The 27,454-nt window shown below is 36.1% G+C and overlaps 1 protein-coding gene across 1 annotated transcript in view; it reads right to left on the bottom strand.

The window, feature by feature from the left end:
* Positions 1-2,180: 2,180 nt before the first annotated feature.
* The window catches only part of COL5A2 (collagen type V alpha 2 chain), a 148,240-nt gene continuing 122,966 nt past the window's right edge, over positions 2,181-27,454 (bottom strand). Inside the window, exons 35-54 of the mRNA XM_049615353.1 lie at positions 27,270-27,323; positions 25,015-25,068; positions 24,743-24,796; positions 24,270-24,323; positions 23,739-23,846; positions 23,568-23,621; positions 22,995-23,048; positions 22,094-22,255; positions 21,116-21,223; positions 19,405-19,512; positions 17,887-17,940; positions 15,889-15,996; positions 15,338-15,391; positions 11,998-12,105; positions 11,576-11,629; positions 10,450-10,557; positions 8,258-8,549; positions 7,347-7,534; positions 4,838-5,077; positions 2,181-4,082 (exon numbers count right to left, since the gene is read on the bottom strand). Coding sequence (XP_049471310.1) covers positions 3,936-4,082; positions 4,838-5,077; positions 7,347-7,534; positions 8,258-8,549; positions 10,450-10,557; positions 11,576-11,629; positions 11,998-12,105; positions 15,338-15,391; positions 15,889-15,996; positions 17,887-17,940; positions 19,405-19,512; positions 21,116-21,223; positions 22,094-22,255; positions 22,995-23,048; positions 23,568-23,621; positions 23,739-23,846; positions 24,270-24,323; positions 24,743-24,796; positions 25,015-25,068; positions 27,270-27,323 — 2,163 coding nt within the window. The 3' untranslated portion in view covers positions 2,181-3,935. The remainder of the gene's footprint in view (positions 4,083-4,837; positions 5,078-7,346; positions 7,535-8,257; positions 8,550-10,449; positions 10,558-11,575; positions 11,630-11,997; positions 12,106-15,337; positions 15,392-15,888; positions 15,997-17,886; positions 17,941-19,404; positions 19,513-21,115; positions 21,224-22,093; positions 22,256-22,994; positions 23,049-23,567; positions 23,622-23,738; positions 23,847-24,269; positions 24,324-24,742; positions 24,797-25,014; positions 25,069-27,269; positions 27,324-27,454) is intronic.

Below are 27,454 nucleotides of genomic sequence, written 5' to 3'. Positions count from 1 at the left end.
TTATCTTTATCCTAAAAGTTTCTACTAAAGTTTTTTTAAGGGGTGTGTGTGTATGTGTGTGCATGCACGCATGCACGTTGGAAGGACGAGGGAGAATGAAGTGACATATTCAGATCAGTATTTCAAATTGACCATTTTGGCTCTTTGGGAAGAATGGATCAGAAAAACACAACAATAAATACCTGAAAACCTATTGGAAGGCTACTGAAGGAGCCCAGGTGAGAGATAATGATAATGTGGACTAGCATAGTGGCAGGGGACACAGAGAGAAGAATATGGTTTTAAGAAACATTAGGCTGACTTAAAAAAAAATACAAAAGCACCAGTTATTTTACTCAAAATGAGTTTATTTGGAAATAGCAGAGGAATTGCAATTCGGAACCAGCAAACTACTGTGAACCCATAAGCCATAGCAAGTCTGGAGTCTTGTTTTTATAGCTGAAGGGAGGAAGCTGGGAGGGACTGTTTCACTGAATTCTCATTGGTTGTGCTGTTGCTAGGCAAAGAGAAATTCTTCCTTCCACCTGCTGGGGTACATAAATTATGCTTCTTTCCTGCTGGGAAATTCAAGATATACTTCTTACAACAAGTGGTAGTTTGTAAGAGCTCTCCCTTCAGGGCTTCCCAACTCTGTTATAAATTAAGTTTCCTTTATTTTCACAAGGCAAAATTGAAAATACTTAGCAATGCCAGAATTCTGGCTTGGTGAGGGAGGGAGGTGACAAGAACAACTCCCAGGTTTCTAGCCTGACTAAATGGATGGATGGTGAGGCTATTGTCTGAGATAGGGAACACAGAATATAAAACCAGCTTTGAGATAGAAATATCAAGAATTTTTTTTAAGATGCTGAGCTACAAGTACTTCTGAACACTGAATGAAGATGGTGAGTTAAACATTTATGTACGCATTTCTCGAACTCCGAGGGATTTGTGCTGTGTATATGCATTTTGGAGCTACTGACACATGGTAATTAAAACTGTGGGCATAGATAATGGCCAGTGATGACAGAATATTGTGTGTGAAGGTAAAGAGACAAAGACTGATCCTTGGGGAATGCCAACAATTAAATTTGGATAAAATGATGCAAAATGGGAAGAAAAGCTGTTCTTGGGTAATCCAGTCATTTGATTAAAAAAAATCAGCTTATGGACATGCCTTGTGCTCCACAGGCTTTTGGTTGTCATGTGGTATCATTGCCTTGGTTTACCATTGTTGGAACTCTGCCCCCAAAATTACCTTTTAAGAGATTATTCTTAGTCTTTCCTGAAATCTTCATAATTTCAAAGAAAAAATGTTATTTTAAGATGCTCTTTTCCATGGTGGGATAGGGACTCTGAGGTAGTTCTAATCAGTGTTCTTTTTCTCCTCCAGTATTTTCTTGCATCTGCTTTCTGCCATATAACACCACTCTATTGAGAAGGAATTTTGACTATAATTTCTCTGAATCTCTTTTCAATTGGGAATAAATTATTCAACTTGGCCATAATTTAACACATTTTATGAGTTTGGGCCTTTTTCAGCATTCTTTATGCTTTCTTTGCTATTTTTTCTTTTTTTTTCATTTCTGTTAATTAGGCAAATTTTCACTTGTATTTTTAATAAATCAATATTAAATTAATGTCACCATCCTCCCTAGCTATAGATTAGTTCACTTTTGATCATGTAGAGTTTGAAATATCATTTAGAAAGGTAAAGAGGTCCATGAGTCTAGTGGGACCTATCGATCTAGAACTCAGACAAGTAATTTGAGGGCTTTTGGAATTGTCTGGGGCAATCTTTTATTCCTGAGCTCCAAATAAGAGCTGGTATTTCTATAGCTAGAGATTATTTAGTGTTTTTGACTTAACAGAATCACCACATATTTCTGGTTTATCTATCTAAACTTGTACAACCTTTATAGGTTGGATTTGAAGGAAGTTTTAATACAAACAAAACTCACAAATGTCCTTGGTATATAAATACTCAAATGTAAGATGTAGAGCTCAAATAATAACCAACTTGGGGAAAAATAAAGTTGTGAAATAAATACTGAAAATAAAACTCTGAAAACATTTAGGCTAAATTCATATGTGTTATACTTTGAAACAGACATTTTATTATCACAGTTTATTCAACCATGAAAAACCAGTTGCATTTCTCTTTTTATCAATAATACTACCGAGATTTTTAAGGGCAAAGACAGTGATAATTAGTGTCGTGTTGCCTTTGTGGGTGATTTTAAAATTGATTTTCATTTCTAAGCCAGTATGTACACAATGGGAGGTATTTGTTGTTTTATCCTTTAAATAAATGGCAAGTAAAGAATACCACAACACTTTACTTTTCACTATTGGAAATAAAATGGATCTAATATGTTCAAAGGAATTTCACAAAACGAAAACATTGACATGACAAAAGCGTGCATTTAATTTGATGCTTTGCAGAGATACATGACTAAAGTTGCGTGCATGGCTTGTCCTTTGGGATGGTCCCAGCTGTTTATTTTTAAAGAAAAAATAAAAATGGAGCCAACAAATGCAATTAAGGGGGAAAAAAACCTTGAGACACAAGGGGACCTACATGTTCTGGTCTAAGAAACATGCAAGTATCACAAAACATTCCAGATACAGTATGACAGATGAACAATGAAAAGGCACTGGAACAATGCTCCTTCTTTCAGAAATGGGAAGTCTAACAGTTATTTTTTCACAAATGGTATTGGTGAAACCATCTTTATTTTTAAAAAAATTTATAAAAGGAATTTTAGCACCATCATTAGAGGAAAAATAGTAATACATTTTAGCCCTGCCTATCTCCAGTCTTGGAATAATAACAGAAGCATAGCACCTTTTAGTATCTAAAATATAAACAAGAATAGTAAGTCCATCCCAGCTTCTAGAGATGAGGTAGCTCATGCTAAGAAATGTTGGGTCACTTTTCCTATGAGAGTTCAAAGGCCAAATGTTCTACTTCCAATCATCACATTTGACTAGAGTCAGCTCCACCACTTGAGTTTCTAAATCTTTTTCTTCATTATAGCCTTCAGGATGATGAGATTGTACATGTGGAAGACTCTCGACTTTGGGTCCTGGACATATGTTTAAAAGTTGTACATGTAAATTATTTTTCATTCAATGTCTTCTTAAACAAGAAAGTGCAAATGTATTCAATGGTATATTCATGGTAACTTCTATCTATATTGATAGACTGAGTCAAGAGGGAAAGGTACCTTTAAATTTGAATGAGAAAAAGTCTGAACTTACCACCCTTTACAAAAATTTCAGATCACTTTGTTTTCCAGAAATTCCAATGAATGTATAGTATTTAAAAATTCCATTTAATACAGTGAGAAATTGATGGGTTTTTTTTCAAGTTCTCTTTGAAGAGTCCCTACGGTAGTTACACAATCTCTAGACATGCATGTGGGTTTCAATCACAAGGGTAAACATTCTGATTTCATTTTTAATTGATAATTTGGGAATGAGAGGTCACAAAAGGGCACTACTTTGTATTTTTCAAACTACAGTCAAGTGAAACAAACATGTGTTGTGGTTTTACATACCCCACTCTTTAAGCTACCTGCCAGGAAGAAGAATTTTCTCATAAATACTAAGCAACTTTGTCATTACATTGAAATAAATTGAAGAAAACGGAGATTCATTTTATTCAATCAGTTTACTTTTTTAAAAGGTGGTCAATGTCATTGGTCGTCTTAAACCTAAACTGCTGTATTGAAAAATATTTTAAATCAATTAAAACTTGAGGATTGTAAGTAAAATAAATATTCTGAAGGATAAGGAGGCCAGGCACTTAAGACCATATATACAATGCTGATGCAGGATCAGCCATTACTTCAAGAGTCTCAGGATCAGCTTCAAACAGTCAAAATTCTTGTGAATGGTGGTGGTCATTGATGGCGGGGGTGGTGCTCATTGTCGATGTATCTTGGCTTGCTTTACACAAAACAAACTGGCCCAATTTCGATGCCAAATTCTTGGTCTGTGCTGCCAACATCCACAGGGGCAAGATCTATGATGGGCAAGCGTGCCACATTCTGTGTTCTATATTCAAAGATGGTCTTGCCCACATTTCCATTTCGTTTCTAGAATTAAATGGTGCAACAGGTTAATAGTATATACAAATTATTCCAAAGATGTTAGGCATAAACTTCCAAGCCAAACTTGATAATGTGAAAGCAATTTCTTTTAGTGCACTACTTGAAATTAAGAGCACTGTTAATATCAAGCTGTACTGGCATAGCTGGAGGCATTTCTTACATACTTTAAATTGAGAAAATGCCTTTTGTTCTTTTGCAGCTTCCCAAATGGTCACTAACAACAAACTGTGAAAGCCTTTTTTGCTTTTCACAAATGAAATAATTCACCATGAAATATTTTCCTTTTTTATATCTATATATACAAATGGGGAGACATACAAATCAGTGAAAAATACAAGGAGTATCTCAGATTGATTATCTGTTTTAGAATCAAGGAATTTTAAGCATGTAACTGAGCTGAAATAAAGTGATTTGCAGGAGAACCAAAGTGCGTTTGCAGAAGAGCTGGGTTGAATCCCAAGGATCCAGTCCTTTGTTAATTATCGTATTAAAACTTCTACCATGCTTCATGTACTAATACACATTCACATTTATGCTAAAGAGTATAAGTGAAGCTATACTAAGCTTCACTAAGCTATACTATACTATTCACTATAGCTATACTAGCTATAAAAAGTATAAGTGAAGCTATTATGCATAATCATATACTGGGTAACTGGCCCCCACTTCTGCCAATGCAGCATTTTTAACAAAATACATTTTTACTCAACCAGATCAATATATAGATTAAAAGTACTTACAGAGCAAGTATCTTGAAGAACTATGTATCTGAATCTAACATTTCCCTCTGCTTTGATTTCCAAGTCATTTGACCCTTTGAGAACCACAGCTTTCTTGAGGTTTTTGGCTTGATCATCCATGTATCCTACACTGTTTTTACAGATGTAAGTAATGTTCTGGGAAGCTTCTTTCGATAAAAGGCGCAAGAAGGTCATTTGAGTAATGGCTGCATTAGGTGACCGATGGTCTCCATAAACAAACTAGAGAAACAAAGAGTCTTTGTTATAGGAAACACTGAAAGGTTTTAATAAGTGCTCTGTGTGTGTGTGTGTGTGTGTGTGTGTGTGTGTGTCTGCGTGTCTGTGTGCATGTGTGATTTCAGACATCAATTTTGAAGAGTATTACTTTTATTCTTTCATATAACAACATACTCTACCTATATATAAAAATATTTTAAAACTTCTATGAATACTCACAAGGGAGAACCTCTGTCTTTATTACCCCCACAAAAAGGTAATGAAATCAATGACAATTATAACTCACTAGAGAAAATATAAGTATTTTAGAAATCTGCTTCTGTTTAAAAAAATCTTGCGTATTGCTTTTTAGCAGTTATACCTGAGCACTAGCTCAATCATGTATCAAAAATAACTCACTGTCCTTATTGCTAATTACAATAAGAATTGGAACTTAATTTTCTAAACCCACTGTTACATACTTACAGGAAATATGAATTACAAGCTTTCTATCAGCTAACAAAAACAGATAATCAAAAAAATTTGAAACATAAAGAACCTTCTTTTCTGCTCTTCTCTTTTAAGCTCTATTTTCAATGCTCCTATTTAAGCCTTTTACATAGTATACTGACTAAATTACATTTCAGTTGGGTGTATTTAAATGTTAAAATTTCCTACCCATTAAATAATTGTAGATTCTAGTATATCCTGTACACACCTATAATATCTCATTATGTTTACTAGTAACATGAATTCTGAGGAAAGGTCAGAAGCAGAGTTGAGAAGAAAGTTTCAGAGTTAGGCTGCCATAAAGAGATCCAGAATGAAATATTCTTATTATAATAGGAAATGGCAAGGCTGGTTGAGAATCTAAATACAGGACCATGAAAGAGACATAAAGGAAAAATATTAATAAATTCATATGCAGTTGACCATGAATAACATGGGTTTAAACTGCATGGGTCCACTTACACATAGAATTTTTTCAACATACACAGTACAGTGCTGTGAATGTATTTTCTCCTCCTCCTGAGTTACATTTTCTTTTCTCTAGCTTACTTTATTCTGAGAATAGAGTATATAATCCATATAACATACAAAATATGTGTTGATCAACTGTTTATGTTATTGGTAAGTCTTCCAGTCAACAGTAGGCAATTAGTTGTTAAGTTTTGGGGGACTCAGAAGTTGTATGCAGATTTCTGACTGCACAGATTTTTGACTGATTTTTGTCCCTAACCCCTGTGTTGTTCAAGGTTCAACTGTAATTACAAAGACACCTTAAGTTTAAATAATACTACAAACTTTACAAAGTGATTTAATTATTAAAAATACTATTACAGTGATTATCTAATATTTATTTATAGCTTATCATGTACCAGATATACACAGAAACTGCAATATATTATCACTTTCACTTTAAAATTGCAAAACTGGGGGCACCTGGGTGGCTCAGTCAGTTAAGTGGCTGACTTCAGCTCAGGTCATGATCTCACAGTTTATGAGTTTGAGCCCCAAGTTGGGCTCTGTGCTGACAGCTCAGAGCCTGGAGCCTGCTCCGGATTCTGTGTCTCCCTGTCTCTCCTCCGCTCCCCAGCTTGTGCTCTCTCTCTCTCTCTCTCTCTCTCTCTCTCTCTCTTTCTCTTTCAAAAATAAATAAACATATAAAAAAATAAAATAAAATAAAATAAAATGGCAAAACTGGGGCGCCTGGTGGCTCAGTAGGATGAGCAACCAAGTCTTAATTTCGGCTCAGGTTATGATCTTATGGTTCATAGGATCAAGCCCTGTGCTGCGCTGTGAGCATGGAGGGATTCTCTCTCTCTCTCTCTCTCTCTCTCTCTCTCTCTCTCTCTCTCTCTCTTCCCCTCCCCGTTCATCCTCTGTCTCTCTCACAAAATAAATAAATAAAACTTTTTTAAAAATGCCAGAACGAGGCTCCAAAAGGTTAAGTGACTTCCTGAGGTCACAATGTCAGCAAGAGATGCAGGTACTTGTCACCAAGGTCTCCTGACACTAAGGATAATCCCTGTCTTTCAACTCTGGCAAGATCCCTTTAGATATACTCCACAATCAGTGTCACACGCATTAAAGGAACTAATATTAAAAATAGTTACTTTTCCACATTCCAAGCAAAATTTGTCATGCAAAATTTATGTTAATATAATTTATAGTAAAATTTGTTTATGCAATAATAAATGTGGTCAAAAATAATAGCATAATCCTAAATAAAGAAAGTACAATAAATAATGAAAAGCAAAGAATACAAGTTTAAGTAAGCATATTAAATTACCTGAGATCCTCTATTCATATCAAGACCATACCAAACAGGCTTATGGTCAGAAGATTTGCTGGCCCACCAGGTTTTACGAGGCACACTGGATGGGTTTGCTGAAATACATGTTTCTCCTGTTTCCATGTTGCAGTAAACTTTGATTGCATCTTCAGCAGATCCCTGGTTAGGATCAATCCAGTACTCACCTATTTTCCAAAATAAAAATATTAGCCACATGAAGAGAATTTCAAGCATGATTATGAGTCTCTAGAAGAATTAACAGAGGGTTTGAAAATATGAATTCACTGATTAAGGACTTTTTTAAGAGAGAGTATCTCAGTTAAGAAAATACTCTGCAGTTAAGGAAAAAGTAACTGGTACACATTTGAGTCCTTTCTACACAGGAAGCACTGTTCTAAGGCACTTTGCCAAATCATGTGCTTAAGGCTCAACATATACATGGGAAGGAAATATCATAATCCTCATTTTATAAATGAGAAACCTCTACCAAAAAGAGATAATCCACCATAATTAAGTGGCTTTGCCAAAATGAATGTGTTCTCATGAAATTTATAAGGATAATATTTTAAAGCAAACTATAATTGGAATGTAATAAAATAACATATTGTGAAAACTATGAATAAAATAAGTAAATGAGTTGAAATACAATTAGAATGCTATAAATTATCTCTGTAACTACATGAAAATGGATCAATAGAATATGTCCTCTTTTGTAATACTTATCATCTTATCTTATAATTTTTCATGTCACTGACTGTCCCCACCACTAAAGCATAAATTCTGTGATGTTTGCCACTTTGCCTTTTGTGTCTGTCTGTAAGTAGAGAGTCAATCAAATATTTTGGGATGCAGTCGAGAACACAATGGGAAACAATGGACTTTGCTCAAATGGGCACGTGTGTACTCACCGCTCTGCTTTGCAGAATGGCAAAGCTTTAAATCATCACAAGTCCGGGCTGGATGCTTTTTAGAGCCATCAGGGCTGCGCATAGTTTCAATCTGACTACTGAGTGACTTCAGGGTAGCATGGACCCCTGGGTCAGTTTTGTTTTTGTCATCAGGAGCCGCCTGATCTTCAGTAAACTCTGGAAGTGGATCTGGCATGCTCTCATCGTAGTGACCCATGATATCCCCAAGAGCAGCGGTAAGGTGCCCGGGGGGGCCTGGGGGACCAGGTGGACCAGGCTCACCAGGAGGACCCTAATTTTTAAAAAACATCAGAAATACAGTTAATATATTTTTTTGGTTTTTGTTTTTCAGCTGGACACAATGGCACTGATGGGACTTGGTGCATAGGGAGTTACACGGCTATACTGCAGTCTGATGGCACTGACCGATCTATGACCTCATGACCTTTTAATAAAACTAGATGGCTCTGGCCTGCCAACCTCTAACTTCCTAAGGATGAGAAATGATGTGTAACTTTTATCAGACAACATTATCTGCAAGTCAGCATCTGAGATCAATAAAAATCAAAGTGCAAAACATTTGCTCTTAAAGATACAATATATTTTGTGTTAAGAATGTATAGATATGTATATTCGTTTCCACACTATTTGGGGCAAAGCACAACTAAAACGTTTTAAAAGGATTTATGGACACAAGCCGGAAAAGGAGATGTAAAAGAGTTGTGGGTGCTAGTTCTTTAAGACCTCATATCTCTATCAAGGACATACCCACAAGAAACACTCACAGAAGAATTCTCCCCATCTTCCAATTACAGGGGAAAGTATAGAAAGTCGTTTTATGTGCATTAATTGGTGTGTAGATCAAAATTCTCTGTACTAAACAAAACTGGAGGAAGTTCTCCTTAGCTTTTTTATCAACAAAAGTAAACAGCTCTCTCTTTCTCTCTCTTTTTTTTTTTTTTTTTTTTTTTTTTTGTGCCAAACAAGAACTATTGGAATAGTAGGGAGATAAGCACAAAAAGTTTCAGGGGCTTGGAAGTGGATCCTCGCCATCAATCCTTACTCCAATTTCCCAAGGAAGAGCTCAGTGACTTGAGAGAATCAGCTGACAACCGGAAGAGATGTGGCATCCATGTCTCCTGTGGGGAGCACAGTCCTGGCAGTCAGAGGGCTGAAGCTCTGAACTTGCCATGCCACTCATCAAGTGGCTCTGGACAAGTTGCTTCACCCTTCAGTGCCAACCCTGCTTCATCCTCAACAGACTGTTAAACCTTTTTTTTTCTTTCTTTTTTTTTTTTTTTTCCCCAGTAAGGTCATATCATGATTCTATGCATTCCTTTCTGATAATGACGGGAAGAGTTTTTTGGTTTTTTGTTGTTTGTTTGTTTGTTTGTTTGTTGTTTTTTCTATTAAGGACTGCTGACCCACAGAATAAAGTCAAACAAGAGCCACATAAGTCAGAGGTATTCCAAATCTGTAGCTGTTCTTCATACACAGAGAAATAAATAGGAAATATTCCTCTTGACCATAGAAAAAATAAGGCTATTCCATTCATATAATAAATAATAAATATTTAATTTAATGATAATACCAGTAAAAGGAAGAGACAGGATAAGGAGGGAAAGGTAAATAAGACCAGAGAGGAAGAAACACCAGAGAGGGATGCAAAACTCGTATACATACATGCACACACATACACATGTGCATGGCAGATATATGAGGATGTTTCCCGAATTCCTGCTGTTTCCCAACTTCATATTGTTGGAAATTTTTTCAAAAAAGTTTTAATTTAAATCCTTTCTAAAGGTCATTTTCAATAGAGAAAAACTTTAATTTCATACTTTCCCCTTTCTAACATTTCCATGAATGACTATATTTATCAAATCTCACATTTAGCATATTGCCATTGAAAGCAAAGCAACATTTTCATAATTTTAATTATAATTGCTCTTTTCTCTCCTTGATGTCACATGAAGTCAAGTTACATTTGGTAGCTTGGACTCTAATTTTACATACTCTGAATAATCGGTATTAAAATATTTGAGTTACTTAGACAAGCTCTTGTGTGACTTTTAGGTTTGTTTTCAGAGTTCCTTAAATCTCTCGTCCATCATGCTGCACAGATGTTCCCTGGATAGAATCTAAGCGATGGGAACCAATAGCATCACCTGCATGCAAACCCCTGTGATTACCTCAGGTCCTGCTTCTCCGACACTGCCCCGCACACCAGGAGGCCCTATAGGCCCCAGTGGCCCGGGGTTTCCTTCTTTACCTGAAGGACCAACTGGGCCTGGCGGACCCTGCCAGAAACAAAGACTGTATTTTAGATTCTATGAAGAAAACGTTTACAATGACCATCTAATCAAAGAATTATTTTCCTTATGGAGTTGTCACAAAGGTTTCTCATGCATATTCCTAATGACTAGTCAATAGAGTTCTGGCTCTCTAATGTTCCCTGTTTCATCATACATGAACTCTCCATCATACAAGCTGCTCAAAGCATTCAGCTTTGGTTTTAACCAGCATTCAGTTAAAAACTTTAATGGACTGGTTATCTACTTTTTTTGGAAGAAGGCTGTTTCATCAAATCTCATATATTGGAAAGTTAATTAAAAACTTAATTAACTTAGGACTAAGAAAATGACAGAAGTTATAGGGATTGATATAAGTTAAATTTGTGTGTATCCCCCAGGATCTCATCACATCTCAGTGTTATGTATGATTTGTTTACACTGTATTTAGACATAGCAGAAATTCTTTCCAATGGTTTTTAAAAATAATTATGTATCAATTGTCTTATGACATTAATTGGAGGCATATTGGAGGCCTATTGGAGGCAGGATTAACACTAATGTAGAATTTTTAAAAGCTTCAAATATTGGTTTCATTTTATGATTTGCTTCCAAATTAGGCTTATGCAAACTCATACTTTCTGGGAAAGTATCTCACTTACTTAAAGAAAAAAAAACATATCCAGCCTCAAAATCTGTTTCTACTTCATGGTAAGTCCTATTATATATTCTCAAAGAGTACAAATGTAATGGAAATTTCTATGAACACAGAGTAAGAAAATGAAGTAACAGATGAGTATATGCACACTAGGTACTTCATGGTTCCATGAAGTAATATGTCATATTTCAGAATATTTTTACACAAAGGTAATTGCTGAATGGTTTGTCTCATGTATTTGCTTCCAACTGCAGACAGCCTGGGCCTGACTCCCGCTTCAATGCCATGAAAATGATACTGAAGCCCAGGCATTTTGTTACCAACAGCATTATTATTTACATCAGCAACCTACTAGGTTTCGTTACTTACTCTAGGGCCAAATGGTCCAGGAATTCCAGCACTGCCTTGTTCACCATTTGGACCCTAAGTAGGAAAAAGTAAAAAATGTTGCCAAAATATTTACACCTACATTTTGCCATTCTCAGCTTTTAAAAATGTGCTCTCATTGACTTTAGCAGCATACGCTAATTTCTTAAAGTCTTCAATCTCTATGATGTATACATAAGTTGACTAATACTAAACTGTAGGAGTAAGGGAACGTATATCCTGACATATATACATATTGGCAAATTATAATGGGCAACTGGGTAATTAAATATTCATCAAGATATGCTTCAAAATGAAAATAAGATACAAAAAGTCCAACCATTTTATAGACAAATAAATATTCATGTCAAGATACCTGTGTGTTTTCATATAGCAGGCAAATAATACTCCAAGGAATAACTTACGGGAGGTCCAGGAAGACCCTGAAGACCAGTGAAACCTCTGTGACCCTTCTGACCTCGGTCACCTCGGTCTCCATGATCACCTTTGTCACCTCGAGGTCCTTGAGGTCCCTAGAAATAGGGTCATGGAATGGATATTGCTTGTTAAGATTACAATTTACTACAATTTTAATTTTTACAATTGTATTTAGTACAATCTTGCAGTAGTCCCCCCTTATCTATGGGGGATAAGTTCTACGATCCACAGTGGATACCTGAGCACTATATATACTATATTTGTTCCTATACATACATACCTATGATAAAATTTAATTTATAAATTAGGCACGAATTAAGAGATTAACGGTAACTAATAATAAAATAGAACAATTACAACAATATACTATAATAATAGTTATATGAATGTGGTCTTTCTGTCTCAAAATATCTTATTGTACTATATTCGCTGTTCTTCCTGTGATAATGTGAGATGATAAAATGCCTATGTGATGAGATGAGCCAGGTGAATGATGTAGGCATTGTGACGTAGTGTTAGGCTGCTATTGACCTTCTGATAATAGGAGGATTAATTGCTTCCTGACTGCAGTTAACTATGGGTAACTGAAAACCCACAGAGCAAAATAGGGGAGGAGGGACTACTGTATGAACTAACATAGTTACTTATAGAATTAGACCTAGAAGTTTTTGTCCTTTTTTCTCAAAAAATGAAGGTGATCGCTAAAAACATAAGATATATAATACTGCTTTCCTAATGATTCAGTTTTTTCAATGTTTATCCTGCATTACACTAAAATGATGTATTTTTAAAAAATTTAATGTTTATTTTACTTTTTAGGGAGAGAGAGACAGAGTGCCAGCTAGGGAGGGGCAGCAAGAGAGGGAGACACAGAATCCAAAGCAGGCTTCAGGCTCTGAGCCGTCAGCACAGAGCCTGACACGGGGCTCGAACCCACAAGCCATGAGATCATGACTTGAGCCGAAGTCAGACGCTTAACCAACTGAGCCACCTAGGCATCCCATAAAAATGATGTATTTTTAAATTTGAGCTAACCTATCTGAAACATTTTCCAAATACTGTATTTCATATATTATGCTGATATCATTATGTAAAAATATTGCCACCATACATAGATTCTTTTATCAATGTTTATTTATTTTTAAAAGACAGAAAGAGACAGAGCATGAGCAGGGGAGGGGCAGAGAGAGAGAGAGGGAGACACAGAATCCGAAGAAAGCTCCAGGCTCTAAGCCGTCAGCACAGAGCCTGAAGCGGGGCTCAAACTCATGCACAGTGAGATCATGACCTGAGCCGAAGTCGGCCACTTAACTGACTGAGCCACCCAGGCACCCCCGTAGATTCTTTTAAATTAAAACATGAGCTCTTATTCACTTATACTACCTCTAAGAAAGGAATGTTTATTAAATTTTCACATGTAGATACATTAACTGGATATGACAGCTGGGACTATATTAAGAAATTGGCCGGGGCGCCTGGGTGGCGCAGTCGGTTAAGCGTCCGACTTCAGCCAGGTCACGATCTCGCGGTCCGTGAGTTCGAGCCCCGCGTCAGGCTCTGGGCTGATGGCTCAGAGCCTGGAGCCTGTTTCTGATTCTGTGTCTCCCTCTCTCTCTCCCCTCCCCCGTTCATGCTCTGTCTCTCTCTGTCCCAAAAATAAATAAACGTTGAAAAAAAAAAAAAAGAAAAGAAATTGGCCATATTTGAAAGTTGCTAAGAGAGTAGATCTTAAACATTCTCACCACAACAAAATAAAATTTGCAGCTATGTGAGGTGACAAGTCCTCGTTAAACTTACTGTGGTATTGTGGTGATCATTTCACAATGTATACCTACATCAGATCATTGTGCTATGCACTTTAATAATGCCAATTATATCTCAAACTTGGGGGAAAATACAAAATTGGCAGTCTTGTTCAAACAAGTGTCAGAAGAATATTATCATTAAGCCACTCTCCTCTAAAGAAAATACAGTGAAATACTTGTTATCCTTATATCTTCAATATCTGTACCCAAATCTATCAATCCCAATCCTGAGAAACTAAAGAAAAAGCAATAATAAGCATCTTATTGTGGGATAAAAGCTGTGCCTAGAGAAGAGGTGGGAATGAACAGATCAGTCTGATCAGTCTTGGGCCGCCCTTTTATTTGGTTGTTTTTGTTTGTTTGTTTGTTTTTTAAGTCTTAGGAAATAGAAGCAGCTCCAGGGGTCCAGTGGTTCATGGTAAATGGCCAAGAAGCATAGGGTCACGTACTATATAGCAACAGCTTCTGCTCTCTTTAGTTTTCCTAAAGACCATTCAAACTGTCAGTCTGACTTCAGAGAATGAAAAATATCATCAAATAGACTGGCTCTCAGGTTAATTTTTCTCTGAATATTTCTTGTTCTTATTTTTTTTGGTTCTCTCTCCACCCCCCCCTTTTTTACATTTGTACATCCTAATTGTCAAACAGTATGTGAATCTTTTTATAATAAAATTAGTTCTCAGTTACTTTTACATATTCTATATAACAATACAAATTTAAATACTAAAATCAGCCTGAATGCTTTCATGTTAGAGAGGTTCTTTTATTTTGGGAATGCCCTAAAATTTTTTAAATGAAAATAAACTAAACCAGAAAACACCTACTTAAATTATTAGCTAAAATTCATTTAATCATGAAAAATAAATCACGTTGTTTTTGTAACTAGTTAGAAAATCGTTCACTTGACATGCTATGTAACTATGAAATTTCCAGTCAGGCTCAAATCAAAGCTGAGAAATATGAGTTAATAACAGATCATGAATTTAGTCTATAATTTTTCTTCATCGATATAGAGATTAACTCATATAATGAGTGTCAAAGGAACATGGCTTATTAGACTGCCCATCAGACATGATTCATTCATTGTAAAACATTTATATAATAATCATTAACCTGGAGGCAACTGCAAATAGCAAAAAGATCAGAACATGGGCAGGGTAGTCTAGCTGAAATTAAAACATATTTGGCTAGCACATTTCAAGTTTACAAAGAGATTTCAAACCCATTTTCTATGTGATTCTCAGAAAATCTCTGAGAAAAGGGCACTATTATTCCTATTATTTTGGGAGAAAACTGTGACTCTAAAAGTCTTCATTGATCACTGAAAGAATTAACAGTGAAACTCAGAGGACATGTGTTTGAACTATAGAAACAAATACAAATTCCTGAATATTAAATTAATATTTTTGTCCAAAGTTTGAAGAACTCGCTGATTTTCATTGATGAATCTTAAATTGTGCTTCTTCGGCAGTGTATTTTGTGTGAGATGACTTTTATTTTTAAAGAAAAACAGAGAACTTACAAGTAAACCACGTTTTCCAGTTCGACCAGGTGGTCCTATAGGACCCCGAGAACCCTAGAAGAAATTTTCACAAAAATTGGTATGTAAAAAAATATGCGTATACTATATAGATATAGGATTCACAAATATGTAAATTGTATATCTATGTGTGTACTCTTATGGCTAATTGATTAAAATCAAGCTAATGTCCTTAGGTATACAATGACACTTACTTAGTCCATTTATTAATTGACTTCACTGAATGAAGATCACCTTAGTCGACTATGGTAGGACATTACTTGCTTAAATTTAACACAATGCATACTTACTACATTTCCTATACATCACAACATTTTTAGATGTTGAAACTCAAAACATCAGGATTTTTGAATATCTATTAGAAACCAAATGTTTTCCATTAAGATTTAAAAAATTAAATCATAATTGGCTGTCATTCTTTGTATAGAGTGCTTAATCAAGCGCACGTGTATGATTGTATGCAGGCATACCTGTCGCTCACAATATGGCCTCCTGATATTTATAACTGTCAGTATGAAATTGACTCTCCTTACCGGATCTCCTCTTTGTCCTGCATCTCCTGGAGCACCGACAGGACCAGGAGTTCCAGGGGCACCCTGAGAGCCTGGCAGACCTGCAGGCCCAGGGTCTCCACGATCACCCTGATGAGAAGATCCATGGCATTATTCTTTCGATATTTATTCTAAAATAATGGCATTCTATATGCTCATGCTATTCATGAAAATAAAATATATACCTCTTTTAAAACTCATTTTTATTATCCAACTTATACTTTACTTAAATATTTTACTTACATTGACTTGTTAACCCCAATTTCAGATGTCCTCCCCCCCCCCTCACTCTCACCCTACTCCTCCTATAGTCAGGATTGCTGGAGCATAGCAGCGTCAGCTCCCGAATTTACGTGTTTGTTACACCAGCAGTCTTCAAGTGTATCCATTAACTTGGGGTAAACAGAGACTTTCCAGAGTGTGAAAGCTGAGAAAATTTTAAGGAAACCACTTTCTAGATTTTCATCTCCATAAGTGATATCTCAGAAAACTGATCTGAAGCATCCTTCCCTACTTCCTCTTTAATAATCACTCCTCTCCCATTTTATGAAAGAAAAAACAGACATTAATATCTGTCTGCAATCTTTTTATGATGCAATGCCCCCAAGGAATAAACACCTCAGGGCACAAAACTAAAGATTTTTCCAGAATTCATAGTTCTCTTGAGAATAAAGCAGAGATATTTGGGAAGAAAGAGGATGTTGCTTATTTTATCCAGGTGACCCAACTATGACAAGGCTCCAAATCTTATTGTCTCCTTAAGAAAGTCAGAGATGAGATTATTATTATTATATAAACAATGTTATATCATAATTATTTGACTTGAAAAATGGAGTCAGACCTATTTTGCTGACAGAAATTAAGTCTTATTGGACTGATTAGTTTGGCAACCAGGATAAACCTTGGCCATTAGGTTAGAGAATGGACATATAATACATTGAATAAGCTAAATCGGCAAATACAAGATTTTGAAAAAAATATACTGAAAGCACATACACATTTAGAATTTACCAGGAATTACTCCTTTTGCAACTATTTAAATTTAGAATTAAAATAAAATGTGATGACAACTTAAATTGTGCATAGGGTTTCACAGACTATCGAAATTAAACCAGGGAATGCACCAGAAAAATCTTTGAAGATTACTGCACTGCATAATGTATACTGACCAAGGGAAAAACCCAGGTGCCAAGAGAATTTGCATTCCCTGGCTTTATGGTAGATGAGGGGAGGGGCTTACTCCAAGAGTCCTCAAAGCTCCATACTCTAAACATGTTATTTAAAGCACAAATGTCCAGTGGAATAGGCATCGATCATATTTAAAGCATTTGAAAACTGACGTTCCAAAGATTTGTTCAAGACCTCATTGCCAGTAACTTAAGGAATTAAGATTCTACTTGAGGTCTGTCTGACTGCAGAGCCCATTCTGCTACATGATGAGCTCTCAGAATGAAAAGAGCCGTTGTGTCATAATAGACATTAGAGGAGGGATTGGAACTTCAAATAAAGTTGGTGATATTTTCAGTTCAGCAGTCATGGGATTTCAAATACATCATGAGATATATAAATATTTAGGTAGCCACATGGTTTATTTCCTCATGGGGCATTCACTTTAGGAGATGAGTAGAGAAATTTAGATGTCACACAACTCTATTTCTGCTTCCATACTTTTGTGAATGAGTTTGCAATTTAGACTACTTTATCTGTATCCTCATCCAGAACCTTCATGTTGCACCAACTATGAAAGCAATTTGCTTTCCCATAGTTAATAAGAAATGCCATCTCACTTTGCTGCATATTCAAATCTCATTTCATTTACAAGATCTATCTAAATTATGACATTAAAAAAAAGTAGCTACTATCAGAAAAATCAGGGCTGCCCCGAAGCTATGAAAGAAAAGGCAGATTTTACTCTTTAGTATTACAAAAATTTTAAAAATACATGACTGCAGATTTTCTAATTAGTGAAAATGCCCTTACACGTTCTCCAACAGCACCATCCCGTCCCGGAGTGCCATCATTACCAGCTGGACCCTATAAAGAATCATATTTGAAAAATGAGTTAACTGAGTAATGAAAAAAAAAAAAATAACCCACCTAATTCCAATTGCCGGAAAAATTACAGCATGTTTTCCACTTCTCTTCTATAAACTATAAATTAGCACTTATGGAAATTTTAGTCAAAGAAAGTCTTCTGACAGCTTTTCTATTACTTGGAATTGCTTGTAAAATTATTAACACATTCTTACTTTTTTGGGCCAACTTTAATACAGTTTTATTGAAGACATTGCATTTTCCACTTACAATACAGTGCTTATAAAGTGTAATGTTATGACCTTCCCTGTGCACATATTCCATATTGAAGCATGAAGAATGCCCAGTTATTTACCATGGCAGCTGAACTTTAAAACTACCATGGAATTTGCTACAAATTTGGGTCCTTCAGTGTCTTGTGTGGAACAATACTTAATCTATGCTCAGGTTGGCTTAATGATCTTCTTCAATAGTGGGGCTAGAGGGGGGAGTGCCAGATGGAGGGAGGAACTCTACCAGCAGGAACCACCCACCCCCTCCAGACACTCCTGGCATGCCTCCTGCACTTAATCTAAATTCTTGATTTCTATTTTTTATTTTAAAACAGGGCAAGGGGGATCCTCAAATCCTTTGAAATACATAGGCAACAATTACATTCTTGCCATTTTATGTTTTGTCTGTATTACCAGTGAATGGTTTTCCTTACTTTCATATCTTAAGTTTATCCAAACAATACCCTTAGAGCTTTAAAATAAAACAACTATGTTTAGACATTAAATAACTTGGTGAAATATATGTTCTTTATTTTTTTTTTCAGAACTCTGTTTTTATCATTTGACCAAAAACTGCTCTGAAAGGCATTGACTTTTTCAAGACAATGAGACACTATCCAGGAATGGACTCATTAAAGCACTGTACAGAGGGGATTCCAACCTATAACTTCTCAAATCACCTTTCAAAAATTGATTTCCTCTCAAATGACACTTAGGGATCAGGACATGCATCATGTTACTTTAGAATGATAATTAAATAAAATTATCTTACTTCTCTGTTTTTGCAAGCTGCAATAGTTATATTAATCCTATCACCACAGAACTTGGCAATTTTGACAAATACGCCATTATAGAATGGAATAACAAGGAAAAAGATTAATGGACATGTCCTTTCCCCTTCAAAATAATTTGGCAACAGCCTAAATCAACTAAAATACTTGGCTCTAGACTAGATGAAGGGTCAGTGCAAAGTACCAGTCTTATTACCTTCTGTTTTTGTCATCATTTAGTCTACTTTCCTGGGAAATAAAGGACATCAAATAACAACACTAAGAAACTTCCTTCACATCACATGTGCAATCAATTTCTAAATTTCTAAAATGATTTCTAAAACAAACAAACAAACACACAAAAAACTGTCCCCATGACACCCAGATAAGGAGAGGAGAGTTATTTTCATTGCAGCACTCACTTCCGGTCCAGGTTCCCCTACGGGGCCATTTGAGCCTGGGGGTCCCACAGGTCCAGGTGGACCTTTATCTCCGGGTGCACCAGTAGGTCCTACTTTTCCTGGTGTGCCCTGAAATCAAAGTATAAACATGTCAATGGCTTCTGAATAATGTAAAAATGCCAGTTCACAAAAAGGCTGTGTTTTTTTTTCAAATGGCACTTCAGTCCCTCCTTCTCCACAATGATTGTCCATTATCCCACAACATCCACGTCATTGTAGTACCTCCTTAGAGGCATGCTCGCTTATTATCACAGTCATTCTGACATATCCCAGTGACTAAAAAGCATCCTTTGCCATCAGTTCAGGTGTGTGGTTTGGATTCAAATGTGTTATATAGTCAGTTCTGGCTGCTCTAAAGGAATCTGCATTGCTGGTGAGACATGCTCATCCACATTCACTTCCACTTTGTTTACTCACTTTATTTCTGTATCCTGGCACTTTGATCTCACTATGGGGAGATTTTACTTCTGGGTTTGGCTCACTTCTTCTTTTTTTTTTTTTTTTTTTTTTTTTTTTTTTTAGGGAGAGAGAGAGAGGGAACGAGCTGTGGAGGGGCATAGGGAGAGGGAGAGAGAGAATCTTAAGCAGGCTCCATGCACAGCATACAGCCTGACTCTGGGCTTGATCTCACAACCTGCGATCATGATCTGAGCCATAATCAAAAGTCAGACAACTTTTTTCTTTTTTCTTTTCTTTTTTCTTTCTTTTCTTTTTTTTTTTTTTTTTTTGAGAGAGAGAGAGCACATATGTGCATGAGTAGGGTGGCGGGCAGAGAGAGAGAGAGAGAGAGAGAGAGAGAGAGAGAGACAGAATCCCAAGCAGGCTCCATACTGTCAGCTCAGAGCCCAACACAGACTTGATCTCACCAACCGTGAGATCATGACCTGAGCCGAAATCAAGAGTCAGAAGCTTAACCAACTAAGCCACCCAGGCGCCCCTCCTTGGCTTACTTCTGAAACAATAAAATATCCCCTAACTCCTGGTTTGCTGGATTCAGACCTCTATCCACATTCCCCCAGTTCCAAGGTCCCAGCAGTACATCTCCCTGTCTACATTCCATATAAAAACATTATTTCTTTTCCACAAGCATGTAAACTTTCAGCAGTAAAATTTAATTTCTTCAAAGCTAACAGTGAGTCAAACTTCTATCCACATCCCAGGGAATATGAAGTTCTTAGCACCCTCCAGGGAAAAGGAGATTACTTTCAGAGTCCATCTTTATAGCTCACCCCACTTTCACCTCCAATATTACTTTAGCTTAACTACTCTTCCCTTTGATGATTTATGAAAACTTACCCTCTGAACTGTGAAGTATGAATGTTTTTGTCAGGCATGTTTATTTAAAAAGCAGCTACCTACTCACCAGAGGAGATTATCCCCCTTCTTTAGCTCCGTGGATATTTTTAATCTTTGAAGAAAGCTTTAGAGTCATCAAAAATCCAGATCCTTATTTGTCTACTTCTCTAGTCCCAGGGTTAAATAAATATATTTTTCAAAATTGTTGTAAGGTACTTAAGTAAAGAATTTGACATTCAAAGTCAAAGGTTTTTAAGATAGTCAGAATTTGTGTCTAAAAAAGACTTTAAATCTACTAAGCACACACTCACAATGATAAATTCTCTCTTCACAAATTATATAATCAGATAAAATAGTGACCAACACGACCACTCACCGCTGGGCCTGGCAGGCCGGGCATGCCTCGCTCTCCACGCTGCCCTGGCATTCCGACAATTCCTCTTTGCCCAGTAGTTCCGGCTGGACCAGGGGGACCATCCGGACCCTAATTGTGAGGATAAACTATAATTAGAAATTCTCTGGGACTTCATCATAGATCACGGCTTTATAAATTTTTCAGTAGAAGAAAAAAATTCTCTGTTTCATAAAACCATATGATACATGAGTAGTCCTAATTTATACTTCACGCAGAGCCTCTAACATTGTTTCAAGGTGAAAATGGCTCATTAGTTGCAAAGAAACATGAAGAGTGATGTGAATATTAATGGAATAAAAGAGATGCTATTCACGCAAATATTCTTCCTCTTTTTAAAAAGATAAAGAAAATTTAAAAAATAAAATAAATAATGACCTATCTAAACACATTAGTGTTGAGACATATAGATATTAAATAAAATAATGTACTTTTTAAAAGTTTATTTATTTATTTTTGAGAGAGAGAGAGACACAGAGAGACAGACAGAGTGAGTGCACAGCACGTGGGGGAGGGGCAGAGAGAGACAGAATCCCAGGCAGGCTCCACATTGCCAGCACAGAGCCCTATGCGGGGCTCGAACTCACAAACCATAAGATCATGACCCGAGCAGAAACCAAGAGTTGGATGCTTAACCGACTGAGCCACCAAGGTACCCCTAAAATAATGTACTTTTTAAAAATTTACTTTATCCAGCTCAGATATTTAACAAAGAATGTTTTCTTGTTTGGTTTTTGAACACCACATCCATTACTGTTATATTTTATACTTACACTTTTTTTCTAGAGCTGAGAATTGTAAATTAAAAACATATAGGGCATAAGGATTTATGAAAGGACCCAGGTTAATGTATAAACAGCTTCCTTGTGGCAGTGTATATTATGGATTTCTATTGTAAATATCTCTATTCGAGGTGGCCTCGAACAAAGATGCGAAACTTACAGGTTGCCCATCTTCTCCTGGGTCCCCTTTGTCTCCTGGGCCACCAGGGGGACCTGCTGGTCCTCGATCTCCCACTCGCCCATGAGAGCCGGGGTCTCCACGAAGACCTGGGGGTCCCTCCTTCCCAGGTTCCCCTAAGGGCCCTGCAGGTCCTGGAGCTCCCTAGTATAAGACAGAAAGAAACCCGGGGCAGGGGGTGGGGGGGCAAAGTGGAAGTCACATTAGAGGACTTGATGCTTGATGCAAAGGCCTCTCGGGTCCATTTTTCCTGTTAGATAATCAGTCATCCACTGGATTTAAATAAAATTAAACCAAACACAGCTGCAGATTCATTTCCCAGGATGAAATCTAAATTATTTGCAGACAATTACCTTTGAGTCAATACCAAAAGTGTGCTGAAATTAACTTGACTTTTCAAACTTCTTAAGTTCTGCTCCATTAATAAATATATAACATTTAATTCTATATGGCCTAATCTTATAATGAAAGAATATCATTTATTTAACTAAATTTCAGAGATGCCGCCTAACTTAAGGAAATGATTATTAGCACACCATACTGTTAGTATTTAGTACCCAAATGGAATAATGGTAAAACATTGGGGCTAAAAAAGGACTTTTAAATGAGCTTTTCATTTAAAGATGATTAAAGATGAATTTACTTTGACAAGATACCAGTATGTATGAATTCTTAGGATAAGGGTTGTTTACATGGGTTGATCATTAAGAGATTAAATAAAAGAATGAAAAATAACTCAATATATATATATATATATATATATATTTCTATATAATGTGTACATATATGTGTGTTATCGTGTGTGTGTGTGTGTGTGTGTGTGTGTGTGTGTGTGTGTGTGATGGCTTCACTACTAATGATCTGAATTACTGAAGTGACTTACAGGAGGGCCTGGAGGTCCAACTCTGCCGGCAGAACCAGGAAACCCTGTAGCACCCTAGAAATATAATATCATATAAGACATTTTAAAATAACTATTAATTACATATTCTTTCTGGGATCTAGTTTTTCACAGGGATACTTAGGCCTTTAGATTCCCTTTCTTGTTGTAAACAATAAATTTATTCTTGTATCCTATACAAGAATGGATCAGAATTAATCGTTTGGAAAGATGCTATTTTTCTCTTTCTACCTTTCATTTATCTTGAACGTATACAAATGTGTGCAAGACTAGAACTAGAATCACATTAATATTTTGCATAACAGAGTTCTGTAAAGCAATTCTCTGTTATTCATTACCTACGTCTTCAATAGGTAATATTTATGTTACATATGAGGTGGCTGGGTCTCCAAGATCATAAAACTAACTGTAACCATTTAAGTGCCCTTTCCATTACAGTTTGTTATCCAAGTAAAAATTTGTTGTTACAGCTTCAGATGAACTTTTATATGGTCACAAAGTGCCATGTATCTGTGACTAGCTGCGTGTAACTCCCAGAGCTTCAAAGCAACTTACAGGTGGACCCTGAGTTCCTCGACCACCTTTTAGTCCAGGAACACCATTAGGACCCTATATAGAAAGACAGAAACAAAAGATCATTATAGTAAAGCAAAATGGGCTAAACACAAAGTCTAAACATTGGGTACTTGACTCAAGTTTTTGGTTTTTATTTTTCTTTTAACTTACATGAGGGCCTGGGGATCCTGCTAGACCTTGTGGTCCAGGTGAGCCAGCATCTCCCTTCTGCCCTGGCTCTCCAGGTTCACCTTTTACTCCAGGCTGCCCATCAGGACCCTATATTAGTTGTATAAATAAGCAACTGATTATAATACTTGTAGAATACTTGTAGAATACAAGTTATTTCACAGTAATTATTACTAACATATCACTTAACCTTATATTGTAAAATGGTGCTTTGTGATCGGTATTAAAGCACAGAAGGAAAAATGTCCTCGTGGGATCTTTGAAGACAGTCTGAAAAAATAAGTTATCCCACCACATTTTTATTAAAACAAATAAGTATAGAATTTTAAATAGTGCGTTTTAGTGCCAGTCATGAAAAAAAATGTATTGAAAATGAGAATATTGCCCAGAAACCTGTAAACTTCCCAGAATCTTTAATATATCTTCAGTACATATCACAATGATGATTAATTAAATCTATTGCTATAGCAAGAGGAGTGCCCACTGTAAATTAGAGATATTTGGAAATTATACCTGAGGTCCAGCAAAACCAACAGCCCCAGTTGGGCCATTTTCACCACGAGAACCCTAGGATAAGAGAAGTATTATTGTTGTTTTCACACGTTATTCTAAATGGGAACAGTATTTAAAAATATAATTATATAAACTTGTAGGATCTTGAAATGTACATGTAGATGAATTAGACTTATTTCTTAAGGAAGACTTTTAAGGGTGAGATAGAGATAAGGGCCATATAGCAAAATTTCCAATGTCTGGAGTCTCAAAAAAGCTTAATTATTTGGTAAATGAACTGCTTAGTTGGGTTTAACAGATTGCATAAAAATTACAGACTGTTAAGTTTTTGAGTCTCCTGTAAACACTGAAAACTAGGAAGTTCTAAGTAGCCTGACCCAACAAGCAAGGTTTTATATAAACATCAATACAAAATGATGAATTGTTTTTCTGCTTAACCCCATTCTAAAGAACATCAAAATACTGTCACTTACAGGATTGCCACGGGAGCCGGGAGGCCCAACTAAACCTCGAGGGCCAGGTTCACCCTAGAAAGCAGATGTCAGATGGTTATTGTCCAAAGCAGGAACAAAACATAATACACCTGGGGGAAGCTGAGCCCTGTGTGTAGGGCAGACAGTGGGGGAGAACTCTGAGATGATCTGGCCCAACTACTACATATTAGGAAAGAGAAAACATTATGAGAAAGAGCTATCATCCAGACTCCAGGATTCTGAGTCCACAAAATACCAATTTATGATACTACCTTTTCTCCAGTGGGACCTGCAGGACCTGGAGGGCCCAAGGGACCTGGAAGACCCTGTTAATGAATAGAACATAGGTATGTTGAGGAAAAGAATGAATGGAATTTCCCACGATTATACAAACATTCAAAGAAGGTATTATTTTGTGATTGCTTTAGTTGCCTTTGCAAAACATTGTCTATAACAAGTGATATAATCTGTATATTGTTAAGATTTTTCTAGTTACTCTAAAACAACTTCTGGAATTTTCTCCACAAAGTGTCTTAATCTCTTTCATCCATACATAATATAATACTGTGTTCAAACATTAGCTCTAAATTAATGTTATTTTTCCACAATATTTCTACGTTTCTTAGCCTATTTAATATTGAAATTTGCGAATAGATTGAAAACAAAACTTTTCTTCTTTTGTATAGGATACTGTATTCTTAAATTATACAAACAAAATATCACTCTATTTTATTTTTTTAAGTGAAATTCTGATAGCATTGAGTTTTCTACACTCTCCTAAGACCACAAGGAGTGTGACTACCCAGCCACACTGAGGCTGAGTCCTTTAGGCTCAGAGCTTAGGGCGCTATCACATGGGGGGTTCAAACCACGTCTTCTTGGTATGTGGTCACAATCTTTAAACTGCTTGACTGTATTGGAGGCTTTTCTAAAATGGGTTTTCTGTCTGATATTTGTGCATTGCCTCTACATATGCAGCCTAAATATTCTTTTGTCTTTTAATTTTTGTATGTATTATGGAAGAAATTTAAAAAACAAAAAATTACTTCATGTTTTTATGCTCTTATAAGGACATAAGAAAACTGTGATCACATGTTCTCTAGATCTATAATGGAGCAATAATCTTTCAATAATCTCCCTAATCTATTTCCTTAAAGAATTGGATTAAATATGAGGATCACTTCATTAAATTCACATTTTTTTTCATGCAGAGAAAGCATGTTATTAATTTTTCCCCTTTACTATGAGATTACAATAAATGGTCTGCTCTGCTTCCTCCCTAAAGCAAGGTATTGTCATTACTAAAAATAAACCAGTCATTGCTTAAGTCCTGTTCCTATCACACTGCATTTTCAAAGTTAGTTCATAGAAACAATAGATATGTATTTCAGAATTCACCTTAAAATACAGTCAATGCAACATGCCTTCCAACAGTACTGCACTACTTTACTATGCACTATAGACCATCTATGACATAAAATACAAACAATATGCCAGATTTACCTAGACCATTTTTGAAATATGAAGTTAAACATTAGAGTTAACTAAAAGGGAAGAAATATCTCGTGTTCATAATTCGCTAAATTAAGCGTGTCACGCTTAAGTAGATATTTAGAAAAAGAAAAAAGGGTTAATTACCGCTAAGACTAAAACTTGTCTGTATTTTACTTTTTTTTATTAAAAGCTAATGTAAACAATGTATTAACAGTGGCTCAATGTGCAGCATCAATATGTTAATGATGGTTCGATGTGAGCTCTTTCTGTATGACACAACTGCTCTTGCCAGGGCACAGCGTGACAACTAATAGCAAACCATGTCATCAAATATCAGGAATTACTCCAGGGACTGTTGAATGTCTGAGCTCTATCTTACATGAGAGAATCATGTCATTAATGTCTAAAAAATCATATTCAGTCTGTCCTGAGAATTGCAAATGCATTCTATTTTTGAGGACCTAAAGCTTATTAAAGGTCAATTTCTCACATGACATTAAACAATGCCTTGGTATCAACCATCTTTCTTTACATTTCACTTCTTCATTCTCTTTATTGATGAAAGAATTAATTCATTGGGCAGTAATTTTCTAATCCTTAAATATACAGTATATCGGGAAATATTTATCTCAACTTGGCTGCTCTACAAAACTCTAAGTGCCTGCCCTGGAATGAGGTCTAGAACAGCTCACTAGATCAACATTTTAACAAAAATAAACATTGCATGAGAAATAAAAAGATGATAGAAAAAGATAAAGAGGGCCCCCCTGCTTAAAGCACTGGTCTCAGATGCACAGGAAAATGTGTTTTATTTCATTCCCTCAACAATGACTGCTTTTTGGCTTGCTCTAATTCAAAGTAAGCAAAATGAGTATCCATGATTTTTCAACATCAAATCTCAAAATTCATCATTTTCCAAATCCTGATTATTATAGAAACACAATGAACTTTATTTTGGAGAGTTCAGGCAAATTCATATAATAACGATAATACTGATTCCTTGCTTAGCTGGGAAAGGAGAGATTTCACTTACTCTTGCTCCGTCATTTCCAGCTGTGCCTTCAGCACCTTTCTCTCCTATGCCACCCTGGGAAAACACACAAAACACCATTATTCATTTAATTGTCTTTTTTCTCTCATTTGCCTGGATGCTTCATGAGGGCAGGGGCTTATCCCTCCTGTTCATAGATAAATCCCCTTGAACCTAGAAAAGTGCCT

Source organism: Panthera uncia, assembly GCF_023721935.1.
Source record: "Panthera uncia isolate 11264 chromosome C1 unlocalized genomic scaffold, Puncia_PCG_1.0 HiC_scaffold_3, whole genome shotgun sequence".
In the NCBI taxonomy this organism is placed as follows: domain Eukaryota; kingdom Metazoa; phylum Chordata; class Mammalia; order Carnivora; family Felidae; genus Panthera; species Panthera uncia.
The sequence above is the reverse complement of the archived record's forward strand: the minus strand, read 5'-3'. Positions and strand labels throughout refer to the sequence as shown.